The sequence below is a fragment of the Archocentrus centrarchus genome, chromosome 3 (genome assembly GCF_007364275.1).
Source record: "Archocentrus centrarchus isolate MPI-CPG fArcCen1 chromosome 3, fArcCen1, whole genome shotgun sequence".
Lineage (NCBI taxonomy): Eukaryota > Metazoa > Chordata > Actinopteri > Cichliformes > Cichlidae > Archocentrus > Archocentrus centrarchus.
Window position 1 is genome coordinate 1,670,575 of NC_044348.1, and position 12,640 is coordinate 1,683,214.

At 39.6% G+C, this 12,640-nt stretch overlaps 1 protein-coding gene across 1 annotated transcript in view; it reads right to left on the reverse strand.

Moving 5' to 3' along the window:
* Positions 1–2,451: 2,451 nt before the first annotated feature.
* The window catches only part of gch1 (GTP cyclohydrolase 1), a 29,173-nt gene continuing 18,984 nt past the window's right edge, over positions 2,452–12,640 (reverse strand). The window contains exons 3-6 of the mRNA XM_030719465.1: positions 11,772–11,827; positions 9,272–9,303; positions 6,961–7,045; positions 2,452–5,146 (exon numbers count right to left, since the gene is read on the reverse strand). Of these exons, the coding sequence (XP_030575325.1) occupies positions 5,020–5,146; positions 6,961–7,045; positions 9,272–9,303; positions 11,772–11,827 (300 nt within the window). The 3' untranslated portion in view covers positions 2,452–5,019. The remainder of the gene's footprint in view (positions 5,147–6,960; positions 7,046–9,271; positions 9,304–11,771; positions 11,828–12,640) is intronic.

Consider the following 12,640-nt stretch of genomic DNA (forward strand, 5'->3'; position numbering starts at 1 on the left):
TATGGTGCCAAATCGCAAGAGTCACCTCAGTGCTTTATATTGTAAGGGAAAGACCCTACAATAATAGACTGTCCCATTAGTTTATCCAGCTGTAAGATCCCCTAAGTTAGAAATCCTGTCTCCATATTATTTACAAACTTGAATTTATCTGCATATTATCTCACAAATTCAGTATCTTTACAAGCCTCATTGGTAAGCCCATAAAATGCTGCTTAGATTCAAGCAAATGATACCTGAACTTTTCTGACTTGTAAACACAATTTTCAGACAGTGAGTCATGACCTTGAAACTACCACTTGAGGGCGCCCTGGTCGGAAGGTTTTGCATTCTGCACACGATAGTGGAGCTGAGTTGACTGAAGTGACCTGGACTCAGTTAATTGACAGATAAAAAAAAAAAATAAAAAAAAGTAGTTTAATAAAACACTTTTCAGCTTCTCTCTTTGAAGTCGTCTCAAAGAAGAACTTTGAGAAACTGCAGATGTGGAGCTGCTGAGAGTTTCCTGAGTTTAACACCGCTCCTGTTTACTACTGTCTGCTCAGTCAGGACCTGAGGGCAGCACATGCCTCTTCAGTCCCCATTACAACCATTTTTGGAGCTGGAAACTTGATCGGGCTCTAAAAGTCGCAGACTTTCTTTCATAAGATTGATCGTTATATTAAAAACCTTTTTTTTTCAGCATGTCACAAAGCATGTCTATTTTTTTATATTTTATGTTTTTGAGTGCCTCGAGCTAAGGTAGCAGGGCTCGAAAGGCTGTTCGCAATGCATTGTGGGCCGGGGTCGCCATGTTTCAGGCAAGTGTTTGTTTACATCCGTGAGTTGGACACGGTGCTGCGCGAGACTCACCAACATGAAATATAAAAAAAATAAAATAGAAATGATCTGGAAGCCAGATACACTACAACGGTATAGAACATAACACAATATTAAACTGTCTGATTCTCATAACTCCAACGTTAAATGATCAACAATTCACTCTCTCCGCCGTCTTTTGGCAGGAATGTTGTCTTTTAACGCATGCGCAGGATGACGTTCGATAGTTTCAGATTCGTACTTTTATAATGTGTTCAAATACATAATTGGTTGACTGTTTGTGCAAAAGAAGTTGATAAATAATGTGTTAAATACCTAATCCTCACATCAGCCATGAGAGATTTGGAGGGTTTGATTGGCATGTGATGACTGCATCTTTTTAGTGTGATTCTGTGAAAGCCAGCACAACACACCTGACTTCAACCTTTAGATAAGTTCTATTAATTTTAATATAAAATTTAGTAAAGGTCCAAACCAGGTTAAATGTAATCCATAATTCTGGTCATTTTCATTTTAAAAATGGTTTTTGGTCACCATAAATTTTATACAAATTTCATATTTGTGTGGTAAGCATTTAGTCTAGCTTTGCACAAAGACTGTAAGTAAATCACCCTACCTCCTTAGCCTGTATTCTCAAGGATGAAGAAACAGGTTGGGGATGATAGGGGATGATAGGGATTCTTGCTGCTTTTCTGCATGCTTTTTTTTCCAGTTTTTTATATTTCTTTTTCTGTACTTTCTGTGCCTCGAGCATGTCTTTATTGCTTTGCAGCAGTTTGCCATACATGTCTTGTAACCATAGGCGTAGGAACCGGGGGGTGGCGGAGCTGAGGGGACGTGTGTGTGTGTGTGCGCCCCCCCCCCAATATTGGAGACAGGCGCATTTGTCCCACCCAAATATTACACCGCAGAGGAGAAAAATACTTGATTTTGAAATCTTTAACTCGCATGCTTTTATTTTGAAGGCGCAACATAGAGTCATGTCACTGCGCTCCCCCGCCCCCCTCTGAACGGCTCTGAGTGTTTGGGAGGCGGAGACAGCGGCAGGAGTGAGAAACTCTTTCAAATGAGGTAAAACGGACTGTAGGAACGTTACTATGAACAGAGCCGCCCGAGGCATAGTGGCATATGTTGCTGTCTAGGGCCCCCTGACCACCAATATTCCCTTAGGCAATAAGGTACTGGACCAGTGTCACCAGTACAGTCATGGAGTGCCACAGGGTTCTGTGTCCTAGCACAGAACCCTGTGGCACACCTTGACTGGTCTGCAGCTATTCAGCCCTATTTGCAACAAATTGCAATGCACTGTGTATTCTGACACCTTTCTGTCAGAGCCAGCAGTAACTTTTTCAGCAATCTGAGCTGCAGTAGCTCATCTGCTGGATCAGACCACATGGGCCAGCCTTCACTCCTCATGTGCATGAATGATCCTTGGCTGCCCGTGACCTTGCCACTGGTTCGTAAGCTATCACTGTTTTATAGCTGTAATTTTATAAAGTAAAATATTGGTTTTAGCTGGTTAAAACACCATCAAACAAGTTTTCCTTATCTGCTAATGTTTCATGAATTCATTCAACAAACTCATTCAAGTTCTTACATGTCAGCTGTGTGTGCTGTGAATAAAGACACAGGCACTGTTGTCACATAGAGATTTATTTTCTTTGATTAAAAACTCTTCAATGTGAACACAGTACATGATGTGACAATGATGGCGAAGGGGCCAATGAACAGGCTTTCCTTCTCAACAAGGCCACAAAAACATCAGAGCTGTTTGTTATCGCCCATCTTCCCTCCAACATACACACACACACACAGACACACACACACGCTCAACTCCAGTCATCGTGTTGCACAAGTTAAAACCTCCCAAAATCTGTCTGGGGATATTTGTGATGCATTGAAATGCAAGAAGTATGCTACACAAGTAAATATAAACTCACTGAACAGCCCACACTCACACACTGTTCATCTGCTGGGATGGAAACACACACACACACACACACACACACACACACACTCACTTCATTTGCTTCTCATGGAAATGAAAAATTCCAGTTTGATTCATAAAGATTTGTTTTGTTTTAACTGAGAAGCGAGTTGGCACATGAAGGCAGATCCTTGCAAAGGAACATAAAAAGAATGAAACTGAAAAAATAAAATCTGAATATTGGTGTAATGTATGCAATCTGAATATTTACTCTGATGAGTCCGTGAAATTTGATATTGAAATTGTGTTAATGCAGCAAAAACAATAATAATAACAATGCACGATTCATGGCAAAGATTCTAGTTTTGAGTTTTTAATTAATTAAAAAGCCCAGAATGGAAGGCTAAATATTTGTGACAGCAAAGTTTAGAAATTATGTTTTTGAAGTGTGAGGTGATAAAGTGCCATCCATCAAAGAAAATCAAATGTGTAAACTGATTACACAAATAATAATTTTATGTACAGGGCCGTAGCTGTTAAGTGTTCTATTTTTTTAATAATTAGTTGTTTAAAATGTCATAATGAAGTGAGAACAGGTCACAGAGTGATATTGTCAAAGATGCTTGGTCAGACATCACATTTAAATATATAAAACATTATTGAGCAGTTTTGGTTTGTAAAATAGTTCATGAAGCAAACCTACAAGATATTGTTGGAGCTTGGAAGGAGAGCTGAGAGGAGATGCAGGAATTCCCTCTCAGACTACTTGAATTACAATATGCTGAAAGGTTAAATGGCTGTTTTTGCACGCTGTTCCAATGGTGGGCATTTAACCATAGCCAGTGTCAGGGTATTCAATTCAGTTTTATAGCACCAAATCACAGCAGTCGCCTCAAGGCCTGTATGTACAAGTAAATCAGTGTCTCAGGATTCAGGCTGCTCTATAAGATTGGTTTTAGAGTGTTTTTTTTTCTACTCTTGGCTCTGTATGATGTCACAAAGAGGTGTCCTAAATATGGTCGTCTCAGGCACACAGTTCTGAAACTCGTGTTGAACCCATATTTGATCAAACAAAATTGTTTAGTTAATTCTACATTTTGCACCAATTTTTTGAGAGCAACGGCCTCAAAATCAGGTTTATTTATTCAGTCAGAGTGTTGCAAACTAGCATTTTTTTCCAGAATCACAGTAATGAAAAGCTGGGAAACTTTCTCAGTCGAGAGGAGAATTCTTTGGCGCTGTATGTGATGGACATGGACAGGTCTGTACAGCATGCACATCCACCCTCCCAGCAACAACTGCCGTGAGAAGTAAAAGATCCAAACTAGGGTTAACTTCAGTCAAGTGCTACATGTGCATTTAGGGTTTCTGAGTGGGTGTGTTTGGATGAAGCTGTGATGAATAAAGTGAGCAACGTTTGAATGACAGAGTGCTGCAGCTTTAATAGAGGGATGAAGCTGTTCATTCCATGTTTAAAAGGGGGCTTGTAGTGACATCGAGTCCTCTGGGCAGTTTGATTGTAATGGAAATATTTGCTGTATCTGTAAAGCACTTTGGTCAGTGTTGCTTGATGTTATGTGTGAATGTACTGACTTTGATATAGGCACCGCTTTTAGTGAGAAAATTCTTTGGATTCTGATTCCTAACATTAGGGCCTCTTATTTTTAGGCGTTTTCCTGACATCAGCTTTTGTCCTTTGGATTTTTTTCAGAATATGGCTCCAGTCATTTCCAGTCAACAAATTCTGGACTGCTTAGTGTCAATATTATATTTAAAGAAGGAGATACTAGTGTGAATATTATACTTTACTTTGTTTTTATCTTTGTGTTATTGACTTGTGACACACTGTAAACAAAGGGCATTTACCCACCAGCTGCTGGAAATGATTTCATGACATCTGGAAGTACAAAAAGAACCGATTACTTTGTCAGGGGGAATAATCTCTCCGTAAATTCTTCCATTTTTTCAGAGGCCTGCGACTGATGTTTGAAGAACGAGCACACACGACACGTGGACAAAAGGACTAAAGTCTGTCCCGTCGTCTAAAAGCAAACAACGTGTCAGTCAGCAGCCTCGCACTAAAATCACAGAGGTAACAATTCACTAGTACAATAACACAGCAAACACTCTGCCACTGCCTTTGGTGAGATGGAAACACACACTCATACAAACACATACACACACACACACACACACAGGTAGCATGGCAGCTGGTTCATGTAGGTTGGAGGTAACCCCAGGCAACAGGAGGAGGAAGAGGAGGAGCTTCACCCCCCTCAGCTTTTGATGAGCCTCAGAAACTCGTCGCGGGTTTTTGGATCTTCTCTGAAATTTCCCAGCATGGTGCTGGTGACGGTTTTACTGTTCATCTTCTGAACGCCTCGCATCACCATACACATGTGACTGCAAAGAGAAACACAGGGAAAGGAAAGTGAAGTACAGGAAGGCCCTGTATCTGGGGTTTAAAGCTATTTAGTTGCAATTCTGAAATGGGAAAAGTCTTAGATTTATCTTCAGATTATTAAATTAAGGCTGCTTTCACTGTTTTTACTTTTACTTTCTCAAACAATTGAAAATTTTTTTAAGGTTTTAAAGAGGAAAACTTAGCAACAATACAGTACCATCGAAGATGTTCCGAAAAGACTGAAGCACAAGCTAACAGAAACAAGAAGATTAAAGAAGATGCACAAATCACCTTAAATCATAATTTAACCACAGAAACTTTGAGTAGAGACTAAGATCCTTTTGAGAAGAATTCCTCTACCTGCATTTCTACAGAATGAACCAGAGTCTAAACGAAGTTCCAAAAGGAGTCGTTTAACATCAACAGGATTTTCAGTTGGTGATGTCATTGCTGTGTACAAAATTGGCAGAGCTCTTAATTTATGACAAAAATTTACATAATGGCTCAGTCGCACTGGAGTGAAAATAGAATGCAAACCTCCTTGCAGATGAGAAAAAATAGTGGTTACCCAGTGACCGCACTGAATATCACATTCAGCAACCAGTTGCAAGTAGTTGCAGCAACCACTTTCAATTGCAAGGTGATTTCACAGGTCACTTGGTGGGACGCAATCTGTTTCCAAACAGCTGTGGTTCGACTCAAACTGACTGTAGTCACTCTCAGATTGATGAAGGTTCGCAAATAATTGCCATCTAATTTATAAATGCACACAGATTGCCAACATATTGCAATCAATCTGAATCAGTCTGCATAGATGTGCGCAACTCGTCTGCAACGTGTCTCTTTGCAATAAAGAGCTTGATCCCTCTACCAAAGGCAGAATTTCTTCAGATTGTAAATAGTTAATGTGGGGACTCGGTCATTATCTTCAAAGCAACCATTTTAAAGCTCATGGCTGCAATAATTTTGGTTGTGCTGTGGTCTTCAACTCCTGTTTTCCTTAGTCTAACTGTACCATAATCTCAGTGTGGCATCAAGCTGCAAAGACAGAAAACAAATGGCTAAAGAAAACTCGTTGGTCCTTATAAAGTTCCATTAGTCCCTTATGGTCTTAAATCTTTTAAGCTGCTCCATTTTGGTTATTGTTGGACAGACTAAACGAGGAACAACCTGTTTTAAAAAATACCTGATGTTTCACAATCCTGTAAATCGGATGCAGACTTAACCAACACAGCAAACTCACACAGCAAAAGAGTTTTAGTACTACCCTCCATTGGACTTCTGTCAGAGGTGGGGGTAAAACTGTTAATCTTGCACTGCAGGAGGATTTTTGTGAGATCTGCAAGATGATAATCATTAGTTTCTCCAGGCAGACCATTCACCCCTCTCTGTGGAAGTAGCTAACGATGCTGACTGCCAGACAGCTTTCAAATCTCTCAGACTGCAGCTTATTTTCCCTCTTCAGCACTTGTTCTGTTGTTTGCTGAAGGTTCCCCTGCTACAAGGACAGAAAGGACAGATGGTTTGTGCAATCACCACCCAAGTATCTGTTCCAAAGTTCCTGCCATTGTCCATAGAAGGACAACTTTCCCAACGGTTCTGTGTAACAAACCATAAACTGCTCTGTATTAGGAAATAAAACGCTTTAATGCCCATGTCACAACATTATAATCTCAGAACTCATGGTTGGTAATAAGCCATATTTTAATACAGACCCTTGTTCCCTCTGGAAATACAGATCCCTAAAATCATTTCTTTTGTGCAAGAAAAACAATGAAAAAAAGGTGTTTCTCTTGGTGGTTCATGTACATACGTTGCCTCGATGACAACTCCGACCCCAGTGGGCTGCAGGGCCTCCGTAATAGCCACAGCAATTTGTTTGGTCAGCCTCTCCTGAACTATGAACAGTCAGAGCAAACAACAGTTAGTGATCATGGTCCTGGATTAGTTTGCCCCACATTTAGAGTTTTTTGGACTTTCAAGCTTTGTAAATATTCTATTGATTCTTGGTTTGTTTAATGTCTACATTTGCTTTATGTGTTCTAAGTGTGACCCTGCGACAGGCTGGTGACCTATACAGGTCCTATACACCAGCCTCTCGCCCTATGTCAGCTGGGGTAGGCTCCAGCCCCCCCACGACCCTAAACAGGATAAGCGGAAGTGAATGGATGGATGGATGGAGTTCTAAGTGCATTTAGCCTTGTTCTTGGTTCCTAGTTGTTTTAGATTAATTCCTCCCTCAGTGTTCCTTCACTTCTGTGTCAAGTCTCCTGTTTTAATTTCATTTATGTGTTTAGTTCTTCAAAAAATGAAGCAGAAAGTGCAGAACTAAACACATAAATGAAATTAACACAACTTTCTGCTTCATTTTGTGAGTTTGTTGTTTAGTCCACCAGGGTCCAATCAAAGGGTCAGGACACTCTGAAAGGACAAAACATTAACCTGAGTATTTGAGAAATGCTCTTTGTTTATATGCAAAATGTTGGATATTTTGACTATTTTGGTCAAATCACTATATTGAACAGCAGTGTTAAAGTCATTATTTAAAAAGAAATTTATTTCACTTTACTACATTACTTTTCTTAAAAGTAATGCAGTGAAGCAACAAAAACCAGCCCAAAAGCGATAACTGCAGTGATTCTACTGCAGAAACATGTACAGGTAGAAATGGAGGCTACAGTGCTGTAAGCCTGACTGCTCATCATTGCCTTTATTACATGCTGAAGATCAGACTGCTGGCTGCTGGTCTGGAATCAGCATACAGTAATCCCTCGCCACTTTGCGGTTCGCTTTTCGCGGACTCGCTGTTTCGTGGGTTTTCAATCAGTATTAGTGTAAAATATTTATTGCAGTATTTTCGCTGTTTCGCGGGTTTTTGCGGTACTCTTCACATGTGTAGTATGTGTTGTACAGTAATGTATATATTTGGTGTATAAGTGTGTGGGGAGGGTTTATAAAAACTTAAGATAGTGTATGACTACTAAAATAATGTATAAGTATTAAAATAAATACAGCAGCCCGACTTTGCGGATTTTCACTTATTGCGGGTGGTCCTGGAACATAACCCCCGTGATAAGTGAGGGATTACTGTATATTCATAACATCACTTTGTTTTTTTGGCAGCTTTCTCTTAGCAGGCATATTTGCAAAGGGCTAATGCTGTGTTAGCAGTATAACGCAGATGTTTCAGTTTGCACTTTATTATTCCTTTCATGTAATAAGAATAAAAATAATGTCCACATCGTCCCCCCTCAAAAGTTGTAGACTACACCACCATTTTCCCCTTCCTACATACAAACCGATATCAGCTGATTATAGTGCAAAGACAGGTGGGGTGATTTTTTTTCCTATTACAGCACAATATATATTATTATATAACATTACAGCAAAAGTACCAGTCAGATTCATACCAAATTGTCATGAAAGATGATCAGTGACCCTTAGATAACCAGAGGTCAGGTTTTTCTGAAGATTTTGTGAACACGATAACTCGAGAATGATGTGACCTTGGATGTTCAAATTCACACCATAGATGCAGCCGCTAAAACCTCTATGACCCTGACCTCAAGGTAAAGGTCAAAGGAAAATTATGAGCATGGACAACAGGACCTATATGTTATCTCTGTGAGATGGACAATGCTCAGATCAAGTCTGACAGCACCACTTGCCGTAACTGTAATGTGATTACTAAATTTAGTGGAAAATACTGGAAAATGTATTGTAATTGTGTTACAACACTGTTGAACAGGGATGTAACCAGTTGCAGGGGGTAAATGTCTTTTAGTTGGTTTTATAGAAAATCATACAAAGAACTCAAAACCCTTGGGACCAGATACATACAGCTAAACATTTTCATCTTCACCATCTGAGTGTGTTGAAACAGTGCACTTCTATATACAGTAGCATACCCTGCTTTATAATCCATTTTACTGCACCAGATTATGTGTGGGAAAAGATGAACGATCACACATTTATGCATCCAGCTGTTGGTGTAAAATGTAGCAAAGTAAACAAATAGAACATTTCCCTCTAAGATGCAAAAGACAAGTGAAATAAACCAAATATTCCATTAAAGTACAAGTACACAAAAGACTGCACTGTGACAGGAGGAGTTTAGTTGTTACCTTGTAGTCGACGGCTGTAGATTTCAACAATCCTGAGAAGGAGAGGAGAGAAAACGCATGAATGAAGCCTGAGGGGAAATATGTGGGAACTGTGAGAGGCAGCAGCAGTGAAGAGTAAAACAGTAAAAAAAGAAATAAACATTTAACACTGATTTAATGAGTAGAGGAAGGAAGGAACAAGATTTTTTTAATTAAAATTCTAAATGGTAAGAAGCCGTCTATCAACTGATTTTGATTATTTTTAGCTTTTATGCCAGAACTATCATTGAACTGAACTCAGTGCCGTTAAATGGAAAATGATGTCTTTTGCAGCACAATATGCTGAAATGACACATTTTGTGCACCTTGCCAAGGAACTGGAAAACAGTGGCCAAGGCATCGAACTTCTGCCATCCTTTTAAATGTTAGCTTATGTCACATCCTGTCATTCAAATGGACACAACCACAATAAACCAGCTCCATTCAGTAATTTTAGAAGCAGACGCAGTTCTTGTAGATCTGTAAAATCGACCTGGTCTTCCCCTTCAACCTGTTGCTCTTCTCTGTGAGCAAAACCACTTTGGACAATCTCGACCCCGTTCACCTTCAGGGAAATGTCACGGGAACAAACGGGCAGCATGAGGACTGTATGCTCATGATGGAACGGCAGCATGCAGGAGATAACCTACTTAAAAGAAGACAGCTTTTTTTTTATAGAGAAGAAGGTGCAGCTCAAATCTTATTGGAGGCTTTGATGCAAATAGAAATTTTAAGAAAATGCCCTGCTTACATTCAGTGATGCAGAGAAGACGTTGGTGGTTGACGGCACCAAGTGATCATTACATTATTCCTGATGTGACATGATTAACGTTTGCTGGTTGCTGCGACTTCCGGAATTGTTTAGAAAGTGTAAATGTTCATTCCTGAGTAAACAATGCCTGATATCAGATGTGATGCCCAGATGGGGGGTGACATGTGTTTACAGGGGAACGAGACTTCCAGAGATGCTATAATATTCCTAACATGGATTTAACTGATTTGGGATGAAAGAAGTGAGTAATGATGACAAACTGATATCACAGTACATACATACATACAGCAGTAATGTGACAGTGAACATAGTGTGTTTTGCTTTAAAGGCACAAGGGTCTATATCTGTATAAATACACTTTTTAATCATAAAGCTTGATTTTATGATTTATTGCAAATTATTTTGGGAACCCCTCCTGATTTGTGGATCCTACTTAGAGAACTACTGCTGTAGCACATTGTTTCTGAATGACTGTAAATTTGATGTCCAACATGTGTTATAAAAATAATAAACTCAGCAAAGCCTGGAAATGCAATAAACAGACAATAACCAGTATTTTAGAGGTTAGTCTTTGAAGGTGAAAATCTGAAGGTATATCAACCAAATATTAAACATAACAGTGATTTTTCACTGGGCTGATATTATCAGCAATATCAGCTGTTTGCTGATCTATTGGTATCAACATTTATAATGACTGATAAATGAAATTTTAAAATGTACAGAAGAGATGGGAGAAACACCCTTCAACCCTGTTTTGAGTGTCGACGCTGCATATTTTGTTCACCAGAGGGCACTCTGCGACGTCCCAGATGGCAACAAAACGTATTTGGAGCACCACAAACATAACAACAAGTTGATCAAAGCGGATTTGGGAAGAGTGTAAATAAGTAAATAAATAACTACAGATAACAAATGTTAGGAAAATCTGTTTACATTTGACATGTCTTAAAGAAAAAAAAGATCAGGTGACATATCAGAATATCAGATTTTTAAATCACCAAATATTGGTATTGATCGTTAAAATCCTGTATGGTTGGGCTTTATCCAGCCCAACCATACAGTGTGATGCGTCACTGGCGAGTTCCCTGAAAACAAAGCCAATCGGCTTCATTAAAAAGTACTCATTCATGAATCAATACAGGAATTTTTATGTCTATATATTTTTATTATTTTACCTACTTTTGTTAGGAAAAAAACTACAGTGAAGTGAAAGCGATTATGACGTTCTCCATAACAGAAAAACAAATCTATTCTCTACAAACTGCAACACTTAATCTAAAATTCTAGCTTACTGAATCTATTTATTGATATTTTTACTGTTTTCTGACTTACAGTATTATTGATATTTTTCCAGTTACTCTCACATCAAGCAGGACAATCCAAATTCCATAAAGTTTTTAATTAGCGCCACCAGTATGCAACACGTGCTACAACAGGCCAAGAGTCTCGCTCTGGTCTCTATGTGAATGGTGTAGCTGTTGTCATCACAGTGACTGTCCAGTACTGAGTTAGTGAAGGGTGTTAGTACGATAAGCCTGAGGGTATTGGGGTCAGTGAGTAGTACACACACAAGTTTTAATAATCTGCTTAAAGTCACTCTCACACACACACACACACACACACACACACACACACACACACACACACACACACACACACACACACTTGCAGATTATGTGACAGCTATGATAATAGAGCAAATGTACTTACCTTGCTAGCTTGCTGAGGCCCAGTACTCTCTTGTTTGGGAGGTATCCGATGTGAACCTGCATAAAGTTCATAAAATTCAAGGTTAAAACCCTGCTCTCATTCTGGCAGACGATGCAGCTCGTTAATGGTGTAACTGTGAACTCAGTTGTTACTGATCCCAGCTCAGCTCAACGCTGCCTGGCGGGGCAGGTGTTGCTGAACGTACAAGCCAGTATATAGCTGAAGTTGAGCTCTTGACCTCAGTAGCCCCAATTTCAATTGCCTCGTGTATCGAAATACATTCCAATCTAACTATTAGTTTCTCATAACATCATGAACCAGAGATGTTTGTCGACGTCACACAATCATTTCAAAACTCAAGGTGTCTGAGGTAGCTGCTGGGCTCCCATCTGTGAGAGAGTTGATAACAGAGGTGCAAGTTAAGAAAGAAGCAGACATGTTTTTACTTAAACTTATCATTTAGAGGCAAATACACTATATTCCTAGATGTATTCACAAGTCTGCCTTCACCCGATAGGAAGTTGAGTAACATCCCATTCTTAATCCATAGGGTTCAATATGATGTTGGCCCACCCTTTGCCTTCAGGAGTGTTTATGGGAATTTTTGACCATTTTTCCAGAAGCACATTTGTGAGGTCAAACACTGATGATGGATGAGAAGTCTGGCTCACAGTCTCCACTATAATTAATCCCAAAGGTGTTCTATCAGGTTGAGGTCAGGACTCGGTGCAGGCCAATCAAGTTCTTCCACACCAAACTCCCTCATCCATGTCTTTATGGACCTGCTTTGTGCACTGGTGCGCAGTCATGTTGGAACAGGAAGGGGCCATCCCCAAACTGTTCCCACAAACTGTCACTACAGAGAACAC